The following is a 23,680-nucleotide window of genomic DNA, read 5'->3' on the forward strand; positions in this document are numbered from 1 at the left end:
CCCTATCACAAATGCCGAGTAAGCTATGGTTACTTGTCACGATGTTCATTCCACCAATTTGTAAGCTATGCTAAAAGACATTACAAAAAAATTATTCCACCGAAAGTCAAGCACCGTTGCGATCGCGAACGAGCCTATTCATTGGATGAAAAATTCAAGGTTTGTATAACAATTGTTATCGCCACGCCACGTGACAGTAAAGAAGCTGTAAACAAATACCTGTAATCTAAATACATGCGAACTCACCATCGTTGCTGAGAAATGGGGAAGTTACCCGGATGTCTCTGTTCAACTCTGGAAAAAATGAAAATCGAAACTTGAATTAATTTAGCAAAGTTGATTTTCACTTTTCAAATTAAGCATTACTATTTTCTACTTTCATACTTCTTCACCACATGTTCATACATACACATACTCACACGCAAGGGAAAAAAATTGGCTTCAAATGTAACGCCTTAAATTACCAAATAATTATTAACAATACAAGTATTCATACCTCCTCCTTGTTACTCCACACTTGACATGTAGTATTTCTCGTAGCATCTTAGCTTGAATTTTGAAGCTACGCACTTTTTACGCTGCAATAAGAATATAAGTGAATATTATTCACGCAATATACTTTAATTAGATTTCACGTCACTACAGACTGTATGTGCCGTAACCATTTTTTTTTCTCTGATAACAATTTAGTGGTTTCTGATTTATTTATAAATGAACTGCAGCAATTAGTAATATTAAGCTAATAAAATAAGCACAAGTATCGGACAAATGCATAAAATCAGTGAACAACTAAAATCATTGGCGATCAAGAGCGAAGTTGTAAAAAATTATATCGATTACGCACTTTCTAGTTTTACTCACTGTAGGCGTTGGTCTAGTTTTTATTTTGTTCTTAGAGACGATTGATCTGGTTACTCCATTTGGATCATTGCCGCGTGTATTCGATATGTACTGCAATGTAGTCTGTCCTTGTAATCGCGTAAGGGATAACAAAATTTCATTATTCTTTTATTTTCCAAATCAATACACACGCCATTGAAAATTTACGATCGTTTTTACAAAATATAGTCAAGGACCGAGTAGTAATAAATTAACAGAAAGTATCATAACAGTACATGAAGAATGATTTGAAATGTATACATATTCTAAATAATATAAAATATAAATGTTCTCTATGTTTCCATAACATGTGTGACCTGACCTGACATTTTCAGCTTATGCATTTTGGTTATCAACATTCGTTACTAGGGTCACTTAATTCAGCCCTACATAAATAATCCGACAGGATTCGTGCCGTCAATTGTGTCCGACTTGTGTCCGACATTTGTAGCGGATTGTGTCCGGATCTCACAGAAACTGGATACGTTCCGACAATCTGGACTCTAAAATTGAGGTTCATCGGGACGCGGGAATAGAAACCGGACACGTTCCGAAATAAAATTTTGGTCATCAAGCCGCAAACCGAGTTCATTTACGACAAAGCCGACTAGGATCCGTTCACAATCTTCTATCCTTGTCTCTCGTGTGGAGGATAACACCGGATTTTGTAGCGGATCTGTGTCGAATCCGACAGAGATCTGTCGTATTTTTTATGTAGGGAGGTCACCTCGATCCATCTTGCTGCGGTTCAATTCTGCTTCGGGGCACTCACCGTCGATGTTCGTCGGATGTTTTTATTTCAGTAAGTTATTTTTTCTCTGGACCACACGCAGTCCTTCGTGGATTATTCACAAATGAGTATGGTGGAAATATATTGAAACAACCTGATCAACGCGATCTGAATTCTGGACTGATAGCCGTGGTTTTGCTTCGGTTGCTCATAAGCGACCGATGCCGCGCGGCGCTCGAAATCGAGTCTCGACGGCCGATTGGAAACGCCGTGCGAGCTTCGCGCAACGTGGTCAGATGTTTAAGCAATTGCCGTAGAACGCGGCGATTGGCGTAAATTTGACCCCTCTGACGACTTTTCGTCAAATATAATATATATAAAATAAATGGGAAGTACAAGAAAAATCGCAAGCCCTTGTCTTTTCTCAATGTATGAATATAGGATTGAAACTGATAAGATGATTTCACCGATAACGCGTCCGTATACCATGATCATGAACGCATTGGCGAATATCAAACTCTATATGCTTACAAATGAACCGTCGACGAACGCAAATTGAATAGATTTGTATTGTTTAATCGTGTGTTGGTAGTTTACTAGCATCGTATTATAAACTGATAACATATCAGCGAAGAGCAATCATAGGCAAGAAATTTTTGATATAAAGTATGGACCAAGTCTTATTTTACTACAACACTTTAAAACAGAAGGAAAAAGTATTATCGTAATAGAGTTAACAGTCTTTCTTACACATGTAATTACTTCAAAATGTTTCAATACTTTACGTATAACTTATGTCTTGAAACTTTTTGATATTAAGGACCTCGACGATTGTTGAGTAGGTGTACTGCAGCATTCGCAAATATAATTTTTTCTGTCAATTGTTCCATACTTGATTTCCACGCATCCTGAAATAGAATTATGCCGTCAATTAGGAACTACATTATCAAGTGCAATGATAATGTAACTGAAAATTTACAGAATCTTCTGTATTTGCAAACAATTTAGTATCTATGATTCTTGAGCGTTGTTTACCTACTAAACGCACTGTTTACATACTCACACACAACACCTAGATGTAATATATCTTTCACGAATATTTTTCTGTCACATTTACATATATTGGACAATAAAATTTTTTGAAATATTAGGAGATCCTCAGAAGATGGTATATGGGCAATTTCTATGTAGCAGACAACATCACAAGGTATTGACACGTATGATACTCTTCCTGTATTATTATAGCTTTATTTGACAAAATATATTGCATATCATAAAACACAAACTGATCAGCTAAATCTTGACAGCACATGTTAAAGGTTTCTGGCATTCCACATGCATAAACACGCCAAGACACACATCTACTATTACATCACAACACAGGCTTTGTTTCGTGGCACATGTCATAAGCTTTTTCATAATCATCTTAATTACAATAGGAGACTCATTAATCAATGTTTTTAGCTAATAATTTTTTGTTATTAATCCAGTGTAGTCATATTATGTTACGATAAATCGCTAAGGATTGGATAGACTTTTGGGCATAACGGTCAATGATATACTCTACATTATATTCTGATATATAATATAGATCATTTCATGAAAAACAATCACCAGTGTTGATGAATAATGAAAAAGCTTAAATTTAATGAAGATTCGTTTCAGTACCTAAGTGCAGATATTTGTCACACGCGCCGCAATGGACTAGATTCGGTTCCAGGTCGAGTCGTTGGGCGCTGTGACAGCGGCTGCAATGTGGGCAGTAACGGCCTTTTCGCCACAGCCTTGTTAACGCACAAATATTTAAGTAGTTAGTGAAGTCAAAACGATACATCGATCAATGTTTAATTATTATCAGAATAAGTAGTAAAGCAAAAACATTTCGATAATCAGCAGCAGTGCAAAAATTTGTTTTTCAAATATGTTAGTAATTGCACAGCAAACTGATGCCAAAGACTGAGCAAATAATCGAGTGGTTCATTGGCATATGACAGAAAGTTTCTTTACATTGCATTGAAAGTTAATGGTCATGAGAGAAGTATCTGGACAACTAATACACGATATTTGATGTAAATTATAAATTACAATTGTTATTTTAACCAACTGAAGAGGTTTTTAAAAATGACAGGGAATAAATAAAACCGAGTTTCAAATTTACAACAAAAGAATGGGAAAATATCAACCTCTATCAGTCTACGCACATTGAATTTCAAAAACATTCCAAACCATATGTTATTGACATAAATAACTGTACCAGAATCGAATCGTAAATACTTTGATGATACATTATAATTGTTTATGTTTGATTGTTACGGTATAATTCAATGCTGTTTCGATACTCTCATTCGAAGAGAATGGATATTAATTCATAAATGATGTACCAAAATAGAACATGAATAACTGTACTAGAATAGAATCGTAAATATTTTACTGATACTCTCATTCAAAGAGAATGGATATTAATTCTAGAGTTTAAGCTCAGGCCACAGAGAGCTATAAGCAATTTTTAAATTGTATAGTTTTACCTATTGTTACACCTATGCTTTAGAAGTCTATAAAATATATATCTGCAAAGTTGTTTCAACTTACTTTGAGCATGGAACGCATAGTGTGGAAACATAGACACGTGTGTTTCTCTCGCCTTTTTTGTATTCGTGTTGCCATTGTGCAACGCTATTCCTGTCTGAATTTGCTCCTCCAGGTGTTCGCAGTCCACAGCTTGCACAAACAGCACATTCTCGACAATGCCATCGCCCTTGCGGTACTCGCCTCAGACCCACACAATAAATATGATATCTGTAATTTGAATGTAGACACTCGTTCAAATGAGTTAATTCAAGGATGACCACATTCTTGAGTTTACTAAAATTAAACCCTGGTTAGTTTAAAAATAAAGTGAAACTATTTACCCTCGATCGCACATGTCACAGAAGAGCATTTTATCTTCATCTGCAGGATTATGGCATTGATCACATGTCTTGCAATCTGTACACTGCCAGGAGTACCCTTGAATGTGAGGCACCATATCTAGTGTCAAGTCAATACACGATGGGTGAACTGTAAATGACAGAAAAAACCATTTCGCATTTAAAACTATAATCAGATACAATGATATCTAGACAGTCTTAAAAACTGAATTTGCAGTTAACTCGATACGACTCTATAAATTTAATGACATGACCAAACCCTCAACTATGCGGTGGATAAAGAAGTTACATAATACGTAGGATTAAATATAAAAAATATAGAAAAGAAAATTGATATCATTTTTTAATTCATATACTTTCAAATAATTATCATGTCAAATTTCATGAACTCGAAGGTGCCCTTGAAACGAAATGACTATTTAGATGAGTAATAGTTATGATTCTGTAATTTCATACCTAATGTCATTGGTTCTAGCCTATGAGAATACGATGTGTACCTTCTCTGCAGACATACTTCAATCATTTTTACAACAAAGAACATCAATATCACAAGTATGACCAGATCAAATCCCAATAGTATATAACAGACAGTATTCACAAATACAGTTGGCCAATAGACAGAATAGATAGAAGATGGACTAACAGTAAGTACTTTATGTAATATAAAGATTTATCCCAATACTCGATTCTAGCAATGACAAAATGTAACTACCATTCATCAATCTGATTTCTCTTATAATTGTTTTATAACCGTTGCTGACGTATTTCGGTGGTGGAATATAATCAGTTATTGATAATATGGGTACAAAATTACTTCAAGCATCACAGCAGTTGATAGAAAAATTCATATTTGAAAAACATTAATTTTCTGGCATTCACAATGGAGAGAGTAAGAAAAAAGAACAAAGTGACATATCGTTAGATCGAAACATCTACACACAAAAGTTTGAGAAGATCCTTTTCGTTCATGTGGATTCCATACAAACGTAAAACATCGTGTTTGCATGCAATGTAAGTAGTAGCAAGCAAACTCTGGTTAAGTGTTGGACCTCTGAAACTGTACACCAGTTGTTGTGAATCACGCGACTTGGAAAAAAGATTTACAAATTAGTTAGCTCAATTTCCAGAATTTATCAGGTGAGTCAACTGAGTGGGTAAACTTACCCTGGCGACAATATTTTTTGTCCTCAAAACGAAGAATCAGTATGAATCAAATATTGTTCAAAGATGCAGTCACCTGGGCTGAGGAAATTGAAATCTTCGGTATATCAGTAAAAGGATCGTGGACCTTTTAGGCATTTCTTGCCTAACAAATATTCTTTGTAAACATTGCTATAAATAATCTGTAGTTGTATTAAAATTAAGTCAAATACAAAGTCACACTGAACCATAGCAAATCTAACTACTTCTACGACATCACAATTCACCTCACATACATTTCCAATTTCATGACAGTGTCATGTTACAGTAGCAATATAGAAAAATTAGTTAGATCATTACAGTATGTAATATCTGTCGTATGCTACCACATGTACATGGTGTTAATTTGAATCTATAAAGTTAATGATGAGGTCATTTAATTTTTTTTATATAGCTTATAGAAAATATGAAAAAAAAAATCAAATTGCCAAGTTTTATTCAACTCAATAAATTTATGTAATATACTACATCACTTCTAAATTATAGTATCCTAAGTCTAATATTTTTTAAATAATTCTATTTCCCACTTTTCACGGTAATAAACCAGTCACACATTGCATATTATGTTTCCAATGAAACGAAATCCCACCATTAGGAACAATTACTCTACTCAACGTGTGATCTAATATCGTAGAATAATATGTTCAATAATGCCAAATGAAATTGCTAAGTCTTCTTCATAAACTTGTGCAATCAAATTTTTTAAGTCGACAGTAAGTCTGGATCCTTTCATTTCTGATGACTATATAATTTTTCACGTACCATTTCCATTACAAGTACCACACTGTATTAGTACTTCAGCCTTTCCATGTTTGTTTAAGTGTTTTAAACACATTTTACACTTTAAGTTTTTGTTATCTTCCTTGTGGGCGCCCAACTCCATATCAACTTCATCGATCGTCGATTGGGATTCTTCTGTGTCCTGCGTTCCTTCGCTAGATGATGAGCTGAAAAGAATCTAATTAATACGAATCGTCGGTCTTCAGTAGTATTCACTTAGAATAAGTTAATAAAAGTCATTTTGCTAACCACTACATGGCACGAAATTCTTCTAATTCTTTACGCACCTAGAGTCATCAGAGGATGAATCGCTATCGCTGTCACTCTGTGATCCTTCAGATTGACTGTCAAACTTACGTTCATTAGGTTTCATCGGACCATAAAGAACAGTATTCAATGGGTAATACCTCAATTCAGCAGGTGTATATTCTCTATAATAATCTGTGTATTGTCCAGGTATCAGAGCCACAGGATAGTTACTAACTTTACGTTCCGTGTCAACTTTTTGTTGTTTTTTAGGTACGTGGATGGTGAAACTTTGTAAATCTAAGCTATACTTTCTAGACTCTTTTCGAGCTTTATTGAAATTAACGTTCCAAGATAACGCTGACTGTACAGCCATTTCTGCAAGATCTATGCGATTTCGTTCCGCATTTGCAGCAGCTGTTAGTTCTTTTTGCTTCTTTGAATGTTCTTTAGCTTGTTTTTCTCGCATATGCTTACGGTACTCTTCATACTGATCTGGAAAATCGCTGCACATGACATCTAACACTTCCGTACTGCATATTGCTGTAAGTCCTAAATATGAACGGAGATGATCTGATTAAAACCTCAGCTGATATGAGTAGTTAAATAATGAAAACATGTTTTCTCAGGCATAAGGACAGGAGATAATACGCGCAGATACAATTGAATATGCATAATAAGGGATGTAAAAATTGATAAGTAATTTTACACTATTAATATTGAAACCTGAAAAGTTATTGGTCAAAGTCTGTTACAAAAGGGTAGTGGTTATATACATTTTTATCGTTTATCTGTACAGTTTAAAAATATTTCAGCAAAATTAGGTTCAAACTTACCCATATCGCACATAGCTTCACTCACTAAACAATTTTCTCTGAGGTAATTTCTTTCCTCCATTTCTACCATTCTACGCTTCAAATCCGGGTACTTTCGTTTAAATGACTTCACTCCCAAGTATTGTGAAATTTGTTCCTGTATCATAAATGTTTCTCCTTTTTTATCAAGAGGCCATTCATATTCAGCAATTTTGTCAACAGTAAACGGTCCTTCGTCAGGATCAAAGTTTATTTCCATTCTTCGATTCTTCACTTTAACTTTTTCAGATTCTGTAGTGGCAGTGCTCAGCACGCTGCCTTGAGATTCCTCATTGATTACAGTTTCTACAACTATAACACAATATTTACTTTAAATTATTTCGGTAGTAAAATGTCAATAGTTGAGCAAACAATATAGCATTCAAAGTACCGATTTACAGTTATATTGAGTACGAGGAAACGATATTTGTGGCATTAAGCTCCACTTTTATTTGACCATAACTGTAATGTATCTCGATGTGTAAATTTGTTTAAAGATCATAAAAAAATAGCCCGATTTTTCTAAAAATACCAATTATTCCAATCAATAAAATAATATTATTTTTACAGATGATAGTATAATAGTATTTTCAGCCTGTATCCATTTATTACCTCTCGTATTTTCATTTGGAATTCCAAATCTAATAAACATTAATTACAAATTTTTAGAGAGATCTGTCGATTCATCTAAATGCATAAATTCTAATTGAAATAAGTTACAAATAATTTTACGTATTATGGTCTGCACTCACATTCTCAAAGTATCATTTGAGTGCACGTATGGCAATGTATTATTTGTGAATTTATTTTTAAAAATGTGCATGATAATTACTTTACTTCTGTGAATAATTTTTAACCTTGTCAAAACACTCCATGACGGCTATTTTATATTCGGGAATATAGAAATAAGACACGAGAAAATGCTCTATTTTTAGATATCCCAGTCGGAGGTACACTACCACATTTATATTTTAGAGACCGGGTACTTTTAATGACTCTTAACGAATCACATTGTCAAAACAGATTCCAACAAATGCAACACAACCCGAAATATGTTAAAGTTAGGTTTTTTTAATATTTATAATCTTCAAATAGATACAAAGCGATGAAAACACACTAGGAAAATTGTGAAACTAATCATTTTGCGAGTCTCTGAATGTTGCCAGATTAAATGCAATGTAATGTAAATACGCATTTAAGTTGTTTGTCATAAACAATAAAAATAAAAAGAATCACGATAATGTATAATGAAAAAAAATATTGATAAGTATTACAATAACATTGTTGAGAAATTACCAAATTTAACACCATTCTATAGTATTTATACCACAATCTCACAATTCATAAAAGATTTGCTTTTGTCATATATACGAGTAAAGATTCAAAGCAAAATTAATTGAAATCACCTACAAAACTTGACTGGATTGAGAATCTTATTATTATTATTATAAAGTCTCGAATTTTCTAATAAGAATATACAATGAAAGTTTTACCAGGTATGGAGATGTTTCTAGCTGGTGTTTGCGATCGCGAATTGGACTCTGCACTCATTCGGGTTTCTTCATCCATCACCTGTACTATTGAAATTGCTTCACTTTTGCTACTTGTTTCGGGTAGTTTTATCGAAGGTGTTAACCAATTTTGATGCTCAGTTGTTGTCATGTCTACAATAATGTTTTTGCTTTCGTGAATGGCAGATTTTGGTCCCTCAAACTGATCAGTATTCAGCTCTGCGGTAATGGTCTCGGAGCGCTGCAATATTTCAGATATCATCACAGCTGTTGAATCTGATGTATTGACATTTGATTGAACCATCATGCGTGCTTGAGGTATAGGTTCCAGAGGCAACACCGCAGATAATTGTTTCACAGCTTCGGTTTGAAGTCTTAGTTTTTTCTGTGGCTCTGAAAAGCCTTGCTTTACTATCGTTTCGGATAATAATCTCTTGCGATCTGTTGGACTCTGTTTCAGAGCTCTGTATAGTTCCGATGTCTGTGCCATAACTGCTGGAATAACTCTTTGCTGAAACGGGTCTATTAAGCTCATTGTTGATCTTTCAATTTCAGTTAACGGATCCTCCAGTCGAGGTATTTTCCCAATAGCACAATCTATTCTGTCCATTTTTCGCTTTCCTCTTCCTAGATTAAAAAACAAACTTTGATCACAGAAATCCATAGCAAATATCACTTCGCTATAACATCTGCAATTTGATTGCTGAATTACACTCTTTTAGGAGTCAGCAGGTAACTCGGAAACTCTACTAGATGTGTTGACTATTAATATACGTAAATCACACCTCTAAAAAATATCAAATTCCACAGGAAAAATGCCGGCCTTCTAAAGGTTAATGATTAATTTCTTGTAAGTATCTGACGTGATTGATTAGACTTTTGTTAGTTATGAAACATATATTCATTCGCATAGGAATCTATCATTCATAAATAATATGCCATGTATAAGCTCAATGAGAAATTGTACAAACCTCTTCCTCTACCTCTTTTTGGCGGAGCATAACTCTTTTGACTCCTGCAAGTTCGTTTCGGACGGTCGCTCTCTCTATGGTCAATTCCAAGTGGATGTGGCATATTGTCTAAAGCCAATGGGTCTTGTGGAATAATTTGTCGCATCAGTGGTTGCCCAGGTGGTAACGTTGATCTTTTCGGTCTGCCTCGTTTTCTAGGTACCTTGACTTCTTGTGCCGCTACCTTGACTTCTTCTATTATCATAACATCCTGACTTGAATTGGAGTTTTCATTAACAATGATTAACTCTGGCCGATGCTCAATAATTTCACAATCCGAATTCGGCGGAGAGCTAGCTGCATTTTTGCGTAAGATCTCTTTCAATTTTCCACTCATTGATAGATCAGTGGGTTTAGGAGATGAAACATGAGTGATACTTATTTCTTGATTAATCACACTCATTTGTTGTCGGCTAATTGCACTCGTTTTTTTGTCTAACATCATCTGCTTTTGTTCTCCAGACATAACTGGTTGAATTGTAACTTCAGGTAATCTATGCGACAATTTAGCTTCTAGTTTACTTTTTTTTACATCCACCGAGGAAATAGTAACATCTTGACATTTTGATGGAACTTCCATGACATTGTCTACTTTTTTATGAAGCATTTGAATCGGTTCAATTGTCAATTCAGACCGATTACCGTGTATGATGCTTGAATGACCAGTTTTAAAAATCCTCATCTGAGAATCCTTAGTGGGAGATGTTGGTTCTGTACGCTTGTAATGTGTGCCTGGAATACTTTCGGAATGATCTTGACTTTTTGAAGGCATTTCGCCGAAAGAATCTTGTTTTTCATTAGCAATTATGGTCGGATGCCCTGTCTTTGACAATTTAATCTTCATTTCTATTGGAAACTCCATTTCCTTGCGCTTTTGTGAAACTTCGTGAATGTTTGACAATTTTTCTTTCTGCTTCATTGCAGTTTTTTCTTTTTTGTCAGGCTCTATTATAGATGCATCTCCTGTTTTGGATAATTTTATTTTCATCCCGAGAGGAGATTCTGTTCTTTTGGGACCTTCTAGCGAAGTATGATATTTTTCTGCACGTTTTAGGTGGGCCTCCTTGGACTCTGGAGAAACTTCAGGATGTATTATAGAAGCATCTCCAGTTTTTGATAACTTGATCTTCATTCCAAGTGGAGACTCCAAGGACTTAGATCCTTCTTGGCAAATTGACGGATGTACTCGGCCCGCGACATTATCCTTAGGTTCGTTGAGAAATTCTTGTTTTTCTGGGTGTATGATCGATGCATCACCAGACTTCGATAATTTGATTTTCATGCCTATGGGAGATTCATTTGGTTTTGTAACTTCATACGCCGTTTCGTAGGTCTCAGCATCCGGCAGTGACGATTCTTGATACTCTTGTGGAATTTCTAAAGGCATTACAGTAGCTTCGCCACTTTTCGTTACTTTAATTCTCATTCCAATAGGAGAGTCTGTTCGTTTCTGGATTTCCTGTACCTCCGATTTCTCTCTATATTTCGTTGCTATTAGTTCTTTATTCTCGTCAGATTCTTGTTTATCGGGATGAATGATTGATGCATCTCCAGTTTTTGATAATTTGATTTTCATACCAATCGGAGATTCGACCCGCCTTGTTATAGCTGCAATATTTTCTATTTCGTCTCTGGCTTCTTTGAATTCTTCCGCTGTTTCAGATTTTTCTGGTTGTATAATAGAGGCTCCCCCAGACTTCGAAAGTTTAAATTTCATCCCCAGAGGGGAATCCGTTCGTTTTGGATGATCTTGATTAGAACTCAATTTATCTCTGGATTTTGATGAAGAATCTTTCGATTCCTCGCAACTTTCTGTCGATATTATAGATGCATCACCGCTCTTCGATAATTTGATTTTCATACCAATTGGAGATTCTGTTCGTTTTGGAATCTCAGTTTGAGTTTCACATTTATCTCTATACACGCATTCATCTGAAACTTCTTGTTTCTCTGGTTGTACTATCGAGGCATCGCCACTTTTAGACAATTTGATTTTCATTCCTATTGGAGAATCTGTTCTTTTTGGAACATCTTGTCCACTATCAATTTTTTCTTTGTTACGTTTGGGGGTCAATTCTTTTGATTCATGCTGTACTATAGATGGACCCCCGGTTTTCGAAAGTTTTATTTTCATACCCAGTGAGGACTCAATTCGTTTTGGTAAAACCTCATCAAACTTGTGTTTACTTTCTTTAACCTCGTCAGTTAAGTCATATTTATCAGGTTGAATGATTGAAGCATCGCCTGATTTCGATAATTTAATTTTCATACCAATATGAGATGGGGATAACATTGCATCCGTGTGACGCTGTGTACTCTCATCATAATTATCATTAGAAATTATCGAAGGATGACCACCTTTTGATAATTTCAACTTAATTTTACCCAATTTTTGACCAGGGCTATCTTCTGGGTTCGGAGAGTTTGCTGCTGATCGTATCTTGGGACTTTTGGGTGATCTCGGCTCACTGCAATCAGCGATAGCAGACTTTGCTATTTTCAAAATTATTCGTGGGGAACCAACATTTTCGAAATCATGTTTCTCAGAATCTTTTCTTGGAGTGTCTGCAATTCTCGGCTCGTTTTTGTCTCCACCTATTGGAGATTCAAGCATTTTTTGATACATACTTTTAGAGTCTACCTTTGAATCCCTTTGAATAAGCAAACTTGTTTTCGGAGTTGTAGGTGTATCTAATATTCTCGGAGTTATTTCGTTAGATGGTATTTCTATTTTGGGTGGTACTTTCAATCTCTCTTCTAGAATTGAAATCTTAGGCATCTTCTCCGATCTTCTAATATTATTTTCAGGTAATTCCAGGATTTGGCAATCAGCAAATTTTTCCGAAGTCGATGCAAGACTTTCACCTGATCTGTCGCTCCAACTGGGGGTCTCCGCTACTGTCAGAAGATTTTTCAGCATCTCTGAATTATTTTCTGATACAAGATTTTCAGTAACATCCAATTTCAAAGTACTTTCCGAAGTTTTACTCAATTCTGCAGCTATTTTCAACTTGCGTTCATTTTCCAACTTGGCTGCCTCAGAAATAATTTCTGCTTCTGATATAGCTATTGAATTTGGCTTAATTTGTTCCAATTCTACAGGTAGTTCCAAAGTACCCTGACAAACTTCTGTTTCTGACAAAAAAACACAAGATTTATTCTGTTCCGAATTCTCTTCTACAATGTCTTCAGTTATTTTAGGTGACAAGAGTAGTGGAGAATCTATTGTTTGCTCCTCAGATTCTTGTAAGAATTTTACAGCACATTCTAATTCAGAAATTTCTGAGCTTTGTTGTGAGGTATCGACATTGTCTTCTGACGTATGACAAAGAACTTCAGATTCTGCTGCATCCTCAGTATCAAACAATACCTCGTCTGGTAGATCAATTTTGACATCACATGCTCGCAGCACTGCACATTCAATCAATTTTTCCTCTTCTTGTTTCAATGGTAAACTTATTTCAATACCTTTGTCTACATTCAGATTTTCTTCATCTTCTGTTTTACATGCTCCACTTATACTTGCCATACTTTGATCGACAGATGAAATATCTTTGGGAATGGAACTGTTACTAGCTTTTAGCTCTTGTCCGTTGTCTTCTTTGAACTCATCAGCATTAATATTTTCATCATTCCTTTCTTGTATATTATCTGCAAGCTGTATATTTTCAATGTTTGTTGAACTTATGATAACATCAGTTATATAATTAGCTTCATGTGATACACTTGGTGTTTGACTCGAATCTTCAATGAAACATGTTTTGTTCATTTCTTCTAGCAATGATACAGGTTGATCTTTTATTCCAGAAAATTCGTCTGTTTCTACTTGTTCGATTCTTAATGGATCAGAACTCACAATAGATGATGGAGATAAATTGCTATCGGGTAATATTTCCAAATTGTTGAAGTTTTCCAAGGGTTGTAGGTCATCTTTTAATACAGAATCAGCTAACTCATCAATCAAAATTTCATCAGCCACTGCTGTCAATTTATCCAATTCTTCAATAGGCTCACATTTTGAATCTTCGTTCACCTTCTGTTCATATTCTATTAAATCAGTAGACTGCAGGGTATCTGAAACAGATTCAGGTATCACCTTAAATACATTTCCTTCAGATTCGATACCTTGTAGATTTCTGTCCAAAATTTGATTTGATTTCGAATCTTCAATGGAGCAAGGAATACCAGTTGTGACCTCAGGATAGCTGGCCTTGATATGTTTTGTTGGAATTAAGTCTTCTTCAAGTTTCTGTTCGTTTTCTAATAATTTTGACTCATTTTCTGAAAGTTCAGATATGCTGTCAATTGCTTGTATTTCTTGCATGCTAATTTGCGAGTCACAAATTTGATCTACTGGATGTTCTGTTAAAATTAAGTTAACTTTGGATTGTGTTTGGCTTGAGTCCTCAACTAATTCATCACTCGAAAGAGCATCCACAGATTTACTAATAATCAGTTCAGCTTCAGACTGAGACTGAGATTTTTCACCCTGAATTTCAGGGCTGTCCAGTTTTTGAAGCGTTATGGTAGGAGATAACTCTTGACACTGTACATCGTCATCTCTTAATGAAGTTTCAGATTTATTAATTGCTTCCTGCTGTATTTGAGGAACATTCAAGTTATCACTTTGTTCTTTTTTTGATTTAATATTTACTTTGCTCTCACATTTATTATGCTCAGGACCTAATTCTGAACAGCCGGCAATTTCAGGCCAATCCTGCATTGTACTAGTTTCTGAGGCATTTTCCCAATCTGCAAGTGATACTACGCTCGCAATAACAATCTCACTACATGACTCTTTAATATTTTCAATTTCTGCGATCTCTGCTTCATATTTGTCAGATGTATCTTTTATCTGTTTATTTTCTGTATCAATTGGCAATACAGCGATTGATTCAGTTTCTTCTGATTGATGAGATTCCTTATAGACTTGTTTTGTTGGAACATCATCTTGGCAAATTTTTGAACAGATAGATATGGTAGAATCCACTGTTTTTGCTTCGACAACCTGACTGATGTTGAGTGATTCGTCAGTAACCTCTGGTTGATAGGAGTCACCTTTGCAGTTAACACTCTCCAAGTTTGATATTTCAACGTTTAATTCATTAATATCTTTAGATATTTCTACTTTTGAGTCTGGTGCATTTTCCATTACTATGTCAATGATTTCAGAACCAGCTTGTGGCTCTACGTCACCTTTACTATCTTTTAAATTAGCATCAAGAAGATCAGAATTTTTCATTTCTGGAGAACAGTCTCTTTGTGAAATCAAGTTTTCCTCATTTATCTGTGAGATAACGGCGTCAACTTTTGCTTCGACAAAATTTGTTTTTTCAGCTTGACTAAATTCCTGTGATGATTGTAACTTTTGCACCTCATTTGCTTCCACAATATCACATGACGGAATTTTGATTTTTGTACAGTTTTCATCTCCTGACTGCGTTAAGTTTGTATTCGAATCTTCTATTTCCTCTGGCTTCTCCTTGTTCGAATCAACTGATATGTCATGCTCAGTTGCCGATATGTTATTTTTTAACTCCATTTGGCTTTCTTGAGTAATTGGTGATGTATTTTCCGTCAATGTTTGCTGTATTTGACCATCTTTTTCAGTTGCACATGGTTCAACCTCAACTGTTTCTCCGTCTTCTTCAATGCTTGAAGTGTTCTTGGATGTGCTACTGGGTTCATCTTCATATTCCTTTTCTTTGTTCTCTACAGATTGTATGATTGGAGCAATACCCTCAAAAATTTTCGTATCAGCTACCGCTTGTTTTGTTGTTTTCTCTTCTACTGTCTCTGGAAGTTCTTCAACTTCCAATATTTCCCTGCATTCTTCATTTGTCAAGACTGTTTTTTCAGGTGCCGTAGCATCAACACTTTGGTCATCTTCACTATGTAAATCTTGACTAACTTCTACAGGTGAAGTGGAGGTTTCAGAAAAATGTTTGACAAAATTATCAGCAGTATGTGAATGTTCTGAACTTGACAACGATGTTCCAAGACTTTTCGAACTACTCAATTCGCTATTATTATCCGATGTGGGTTCAGGGAGTATGATTTCTTTTTCAATTTCTGTGTGTTCAAACTTCATTTCCAAATCAACTTGTGTTGCATTTTTTGATCCAACCTCTGGATATGTCGATATGATGGTAGATGACGTCTCTGACACCTTGATTGGTTTGGGATTTTGTACAGATAAGTTTTCCATTGGCAGGACTATCTTTGCACTCGAGTCCAATGATGTGATATTAGTTTCATAAGGTTCCACTGCTTCGTCAATCAATTGAACATCTATGGGAATCTTTTCTTCAACCCCATCTGGACTGCTACTTGTTGCTAGCTTCAGGATCTTATTCCCTGTCGGATCCTCAATTGTTTCAAGTTCAGACTCCAACGACTTATCTTCCACATATGGAGTTTCTTGCAAACGTTTTTTTTCTGAGTCGATCAATTCTTGTGCCGACGCAGTAGTCGTTTGCAATGGATTACTCGTATCTTCAATAATACTTGAATCTGGCAATAAAGATATTTTGCAAAACTGACTACTTTTCTCTGTATTTTCCTGACTATGCACATTTGTTTCTGCTCGTTTTTCTTGTTCATTAGCATAATCGTCAATAAGATTCACAATTACTTGTGATTCGATGATTTGATGTAAATCATTGTTTTTTGTCTTATCTTGTAGACCAGGCAAAATCTTATGCGTGTTACCAGGATTTTCTTTGTCGTCCAATGACTTACATTCTTGACCAATTGTAGTAAATTTTGTAGAAGTACTTATTGGTATATCGCAGTAATCACGCAGTTCGGTTTCGTTGTGCGAAGTTTCTGTTAAAACATCTCTAGAGCTGACTTCCTGCTTAGGCTCGGTAACTTGCATAGTTTTTTGTTCTTCTATAATGGATGATGGAAGACGAACATCTGTGATAGCAGGCAATTCATCTTTGTCGTCAGTTTCCTGAGAGTCTTCAGAAATGTAAGCTTCCCCAATGAGTTGTAAACTCTTAGAAATACTTCCCACATTTGTAAGTACATCTGATAGCTTTTTATCCATGGAATCGTCAGAGGCTATTTTGCTCTCTAATTCAGTATTTGCAACGCAACCCTCACTTTTCACTATAGTACAGGTATCAGTCTCTGGATTTTCAACAGGCACTGCAACATTATCATCACATTCAAATGGGTCTGTATGCTTGTCATTTTTTTCATCATTTAAATTTATTTGAATACTAGGTGAAGATATCTCTGATGGCTTTGTTGCAATTTCAGGAAGAGGTGTGCTAACAATCTCCCCCACAGGGTTTACAGTTTCAATTACACAATCAAATTTTATACTGTCGATGTCGCTAGCTTTTTGTTCCTTTATACGAGATATGTTATTTTGAAAATCTTCGTCAAATTTGTTTATAGCATGAGTAGCGGAGCAGAGTGAAGGTACACCTACATTCTCAGTCTTCGGTGTGGGCTCTGCTTTTGTTTGTTCACACTCGTTACTTAGTTCATCCAAAGTTGGCGTAACATCTTCAGTTTTAGTAGTAATGTGAACATCCATTTCGACAACAACTTTGTCTTCTAAAATATTTTTGAACGACAAATCCTCAGCTTTTATAACATCTGGAGAGTTTTCATCGGAAGCAGACTTATTGCTAATTTTTCTATGGGCGATATTTTCTTCTGGCAGCTCATCCACTCTCAAATCTTTTATACAACTTTCTTCGATGAGGCTTGAACTTGGCTGTTCAGCTGGTGACAGTGATGTCAGTTGAGTGAAAAGTTCTTCAGTAAATTTAATATCTGAACTTTCTCCAGGGGCTTCATTAGTTGCAGCAGAGCTTGTTTCACGCTTGCAGTCAGTAATAATTTCTGAAAGAGCAGCTATTTCACTTTCCAGCGTAGACTCAACCGCTTGTTCTGTTTGCACACCTATTATATCATTGATATCCATTATACTCAGTGCTTCTGTATCGTATGTTTCAGAATCGCTGTCTATACAGTACGGGGCATAACGGACCGCTGAATCTTGTTTGGTGGTGTCAGCTGACGTTGATTCTTTATGATCATCTTTAGAGCCAAAGAGGCCCATTTTTGAATCCTCGGACATCGTTCAACTTGCAGGATAACCAAACTGCTACATTTGTTTTCCATACATGTTTTGTTGAGTATTAGGTTAGTTATTCAGTTTTTTAAATTCATGTGTAAAAACCTTTTTTTTTATTCGATACTATTTGTACGCATTACTAAAAAAAAATATAACCACACTTTCAGTTTCAAATAATAAAGTTTACGGTTTCATATTTCAGGCCCAGAGTATTTGGCAGTTTCTTGGATCCAAACATCACTTTGCCCATTCTTACGAGAATCTCTTATGCTTCAACATTTTTCACTCAACAATGTCAATTTTATAAATGACCAGTGTAAACTCAGTACGAAATTTAACTGCTCATTATTTGACGCTTGACGCTTAGAGATACGTCGTTTCACTGCAATGCACTGTACGATTGTTTGCTGAACACACGCTGACAGTGGCCACTCCTAACGTGCCTACATCGTTCATGGTTGAGGCTCGTTTACAATAGACGGCAGTACGGCTTGCGTCATAAACCGATGAAACGGAACCCTGAGGAGTGAAAGGGCGTCGTACAGTAAAGCCTACAGTAATGCCAAAAAGACCGAACGGAAAACATGCTCCCACCTGTGCGGTAAGTGGGGTAACTGCAAAATCTATCGCGAAATTTATTGATGCTCGGACATTTTTAGATGCTGCTAAAGGCGTGTTGACACGGTGCTAGAAATCGCGGATGAAAAAATGGATCGCGTCCCATTATTCATCCGCTTTCTCGATCCACGATTTACGTCCGAGTTTGCTGTATACACGATACGAGTTCTGGTAACTTTTTCTCGGTCCGAGAACTCGGACCGATTTCTAGCACCGTGTCAACACGCCTTTAGCAGCATCTAGCTAAGTTACTAAACTGCTATTTGCTTTTGCTGAGCTTGTTGCTGCCCATGAACCCCATCTTATTTGTCATGTTAGGTGTCCGCAGGGCATTAGCCCTTTTCAAAGTTCCGGTTCGTAGCGTATTCCGGCGGCAAAATCAGGAAGCTGTTCAGAACTGGGGCTGGGAACAAATCCAGCAATGCTTGTTCAAATTACGCAATGTCCCAACTAAGGCTGCCGATTTACACTGGTAAATAGGTAATGATTTCGTCGTTTAATAAATCGAGTCGTGCCAATTCAAGCCCAATGCTTGCAATATGACGGTAAATTTGCAGGAGATATAAAATAGATCAGACTATACGTTGACTGAAGGTCTGATGAAGACAATCAGCCAAATGGAGCTCTTTGACACCCGGTGAGGGATGGGACTAGGAGCTTCAGTACCGAAATTTTCCACTGTTCCCAACCAAGTTAATATGTGACAAGAGTTAGTAGAAATATGGCACTGCTATTATCCCCGCGCCCGTCGACCTCTTTTGTCGTTTCAAAACAAATGCTAGCTGCTTTGGCAATCTTCAGTCCTCAGGCCACCTTTATTGCCAACGTAACCGATTCGGCCGCAAATTAGCCGTCCTCTAATTGTTATCCCTGTGTGTAAGTATCACATGAGACACTAGTTATTATTCACTCATCGTTATCAAAATTGAATATTGGCAAACAACGTTCTGCCTTAAATTTAAAGCGTATGAAGTGTGCAATAACATAATTCTTTAATGTTTGTGATTTGTTCAATTTCGACCACTACAATGGCACTTCGCTACGGTAAATATGCTCTGTATTATCCACTGTTTTTATAATGCTCAGCACAGCCGAGTACTGCTGGTCGGTAACCGACCTGCATTTACCGTCCAGGGTATCTTCAAAAGTAATTTCAAATCGTCAGAGGGCGCTACTAAACGAGAGACACGTCAAACGGGAGTCCAGAGATAAGGGGTATAATCATAAGGGAAGAAGAATTTCCAACCTAGGATAAAGTTACAAAATTCTTCTCAAAAGTATGTTTTCAACTGATCCGTGGACCGAAGGTATGTAATCTCATCCAGTTTGGCCAAATTAGCTGTATCGGGCTCAAACATTGGTGGTAGTTCTGGCGATGTCGCAATTTCTTATCATTGCCAACTCATTTATTCAGGTTCATCTAGGATTAGTGGGTAATTCTAAAAGACTGGTACAGCTAGCTTGACGCACGAAAGTCCATAAAGCTGTGAACTTTTTCACATATCTCCGGTCAACGTTTTCACTGAGACTATTATTATCTAAGGGATGCACAGATTTTGTTTATAAGACATCTGGTGGCCAATAGTATGCTAAACTAAACCTCACATCTCATTTGCACATTCGATAGGACCAAGTCCAACCACTTGTATGCAAAGGTATTTTGCATCACGAGTGAATGTAGCTCGATGTAATTGTAATGAAGGATGGATTTCCCGAATCCCTCGATAGATTAAATTCAATTTCGGAAAGATAATCCTATCGTATAATGTAACGAAGGTAAGATTGATATTACCTAACCATTTGACCAAAAATTCCTAATTGAATGTTGACCAACTGAAGTCATTCGTTTACCAATGATAACAAATTGCCGGGTTTGGTTTCCTCCAATCACATAATTAACAAATATCTCCACTTCAAAATTGAGATCCGTTTATTTTGTGTTTCCATAATTTTAGACAACTTCGGTCCCATCTTATTGCATACACATACTGCTCCAATTCTTCCTGTTTATTTTATACATACCTACCAATGTGATCTTAAATTGCAGTTAAGTTGCAAGTCTTTGAACGGCGGAGTGTACAGCAAGTGACGATGTTACGACTCGTGTTTAAGTATCGTAATAATATCGCTTTATTTTTACTGATCAACCTACTTTTTTGTCGCCGATATTACAGCGCTTCACACGTGCAGCAACTTTATTAGGAACGTTCGTATCGCACATATGTATGAGAAGACAGCCCTCTGCCGTTTTCGTCCAGCTTTATTCTGCTATTTTGATGATTTATATGTTTATGGTGGGCGTATGCGTCGGCGGACGTATACATAACGTATACATATTACGATGTTTGACGATCCGCACGCAGCAGCGACTTTAAGTACGATAACGGCTTTACAACGGGCGGGGCGACGCGCTGTCTGCGCCGTCGAACGCCAAAGGAGCCCAATGCAACGCACGGGCAAACGGGCGAATACGCGAACTGCGGGCTAACCGGCAACGGGCCCGAAGCCGAAGGTAGGCCCAACGATCCGGCCGGCCGGACTCCCGGGTCTCCGGGGCAGCCGTCGAGCCAGCCTGCGAGGGCCAGTCAGGGCCAGCGCTGCCTCTCGCGTTAATATATTTATTCCCTGGGGGCATGTACATACCTACGCGCCAGCTGGTGCTCGCCAGGGATACCTTCGTACTTTTTAACTTCCAGGTCAACGATAATTATTAGTGACTACGCCGTTGAGGAGGAATAAAAATAATCACTTCTTCGTATTGTGCGTTTAGCTTGGCTCGGTTAAGGATTTGTATTGACTCTTGCTGTTTTCATACTCATTGTTGTCCGTATATGTTTCAAAAGCACTGACCGAATCGACTCTTTCCAATTATCATGCCTGTAATAACCATGTTGTCAAACGGGGTAAATGCGTTTTACTCTAATGCGTGTACCATATATCCGTGTCGTTTACACCGCACCGGGCGACTTCCACGAAACATTTAGGATTCCGCTTATCGATCGCAGTTTCTACTTTTCACACCGTGACCGAAAACGTGTTACGGGAATCAATCAGCAGCACGTGCCAAAGATCACGCACGATTATGATACCAAAATTGGTATTTAATATCTCTTCGCACCTCGTGTCTTCCAACTAATGAGACCGATTTTAAACAGTGAGATGAATTAAGAGCTGATTCACACCTAGGCTATGTTATTTTTCGTAGGCGGTGTGCATAGCATTCCCATACACGTCTGACTTCCTCAAGTTATAACTACAGGGAAACGATCCATACTCAACTTTTTTCAAAATATTTACCTTTCGCAGAAGTCTACGGCGTATAATGTTAATCAAGAGTTTTTCCCCCACGAATAATATAAAAAAAAAATTCTGAAATTCAGAAATCTAATACTCCGCTATGCGTGTGATTCGGACAAGATTCTCACGATCCATATGTGCCGTGATTACCAGTAACCACGATTCACGTATGGATAGCTGATCAGAAGCCAATTAGTGCAAGTCAAGATGCTGTAGGATTCAGAAATTAAGACGCCGTTTACACTCTGTAGGTATATTACATACAGAAAAGTGCACCCTAGCCAGCGTGACGCATCTCACTTAAAATAATGCAGCGTTGTACCGAATGAGATACTCCCAGAGAAGAATATAGTTTTTTGTTATCCGTGGACAGTGCAAGTAATTCAAACTATAATATAGTGTAAAAAACTGACAAATTCGAGCCGTTTTACTTTGCAAATATTAATTACAACGATAAAAATATTGTCATCCTTAAATCTCACCGAAATCCGTGCATGTCATATTTTTTACTCAATTGGAACCACAGGTACTTACCTCACTTCCAAAAATTGGTCCCGAGCCTTTAGCAGATTAAAGATTCAAGTAACTGGCGTAAACAACCATCGACCAAACTCGTAGTTAATAATTCAGTCACGTGGTTCAGCTGAACATCATTTCAACGGTTTACTAGATAACGTCTTTAACATCGGCAACAAAATTTGACGTCCATTTTCGCGCTTGGTTGGCCTAAAAATATAAAGTATACATAACGTCTTTTATGCTGTGTGCTTGATCAGATTAAATTACACCATTTGATTTTGTTCCTATACAGTGTATTTATTAAAACATTAAGTTCTCCGTATGAGCAGATTAATAAATGCCCCTAAACCAGACGAGTCTTGATTTACGTGCGCCGCGAACTTGGCTGTATAGCGTGCACAGGCTTAACGAGGGCAGCAACCAATGACACGGCATCTTTGTAGTTCGTACAGTATCGACTGCCTGGGCTCGTTAGCGTTGAATCAACTCCCCGTCTATCTAATGAGTATACAACTAACCTCGGTCGGGAGAAAAAGAAATGTATGCATTTACATGTACACGGGTAGAGAGTGAGAAATAGAGAGTGAGGCAGAGATAGGTAGAGAAACGAAAGTAAAAAAAATTTGTTTGAAATACCTCCAACGAGTTGGAGCAAGTCCGAACAAATTAGGGACGAGCAATACAAGAAATAACCTATCGAGATCTTGCAGGATACACCTGCATTCCCATATCAATAGAATAAAGAAGTTTTTTCCACTTATACAACTCTATCGAATGAAATGCTTACCTCAAACCCAGTCAACCCTTGCAAATTTAATTTCAATTAAGCCACTCGCAATCAATTTGAGAAGATTTCATGTCAAAGAATTAAAAATATATCAAGTTTTATTTATCTACATAGATTCGAAATTGGGCACCGATTTCTCGATCACTGCTTGAAATGAGAATGTTCGTAGGACTGAAAAATTTGGCGTTTCCAAACATCTCGAAGTATCCCTTATTCTAACGAAT

At 36.7% G+C, this 23,680-nt stretch overlaps 1 protein-coding gene across 2 annotated transcripts; it reads right to left on the reverse strand.

The window, feature by feature from the left end:
- Positions 1–840: 840 nt before the first annotated feature.
- e(y)3 (enhancer of yellow 3) lies at positions 841–18,610 on the reverse strand. 2 transcript variants are annotated; one of them, XM_046618701.2, is made up of 9 exons: positions 10,099–18,610; positions 9,110–9,754; positions 7,599–7,928; positions 6,804–7,314; positions 6,499–6,683; positions 4,519–4,666; positions 4,199–4,405; positions 3,278–3,393; positions 841–2,517 (listed from the first exon to the last, which is right to left on the reverse strand). In XM_046618701.2, exons 1-9 carry the CDS (start codon positions 18,236–18,238, stop codon positions 2,402–2,404), a joined length of 10,398 nt encoding a protein of 3,465 aa, XP_046474657.1. In that variant the 5' UTR covers positions 18,239–18,610; the 3' UTR covers positions 841–2,401. The 2 variants fall into 2 exon arrangements, with proteins under 2 accessions (XP_046474657.1, XP_046474658.1); XM_046618702.2 differs by lacking the exon at positions 3,278–3,393 and having other exon boundaries at positions 874–2,517.
- Positions 18,611–23,680: the final 5,070 nt, after the last annotated feature.

Source organism: Neodiprion pinetum, chromosome 3 (assembly GCF_021155775.2).
Source record: "Neodiprion pinetum isolate iyNeoPine1 chromosome 3, iyNeoPine1.2, whole genome shotgun sequence".
Taxonomy (NCBI): Eukaryota; Metazoa; Arthropoda; class Insecta; order Hymenoptera; family Diprionidae; genus Neodiprion; species Neodiprion pinetum.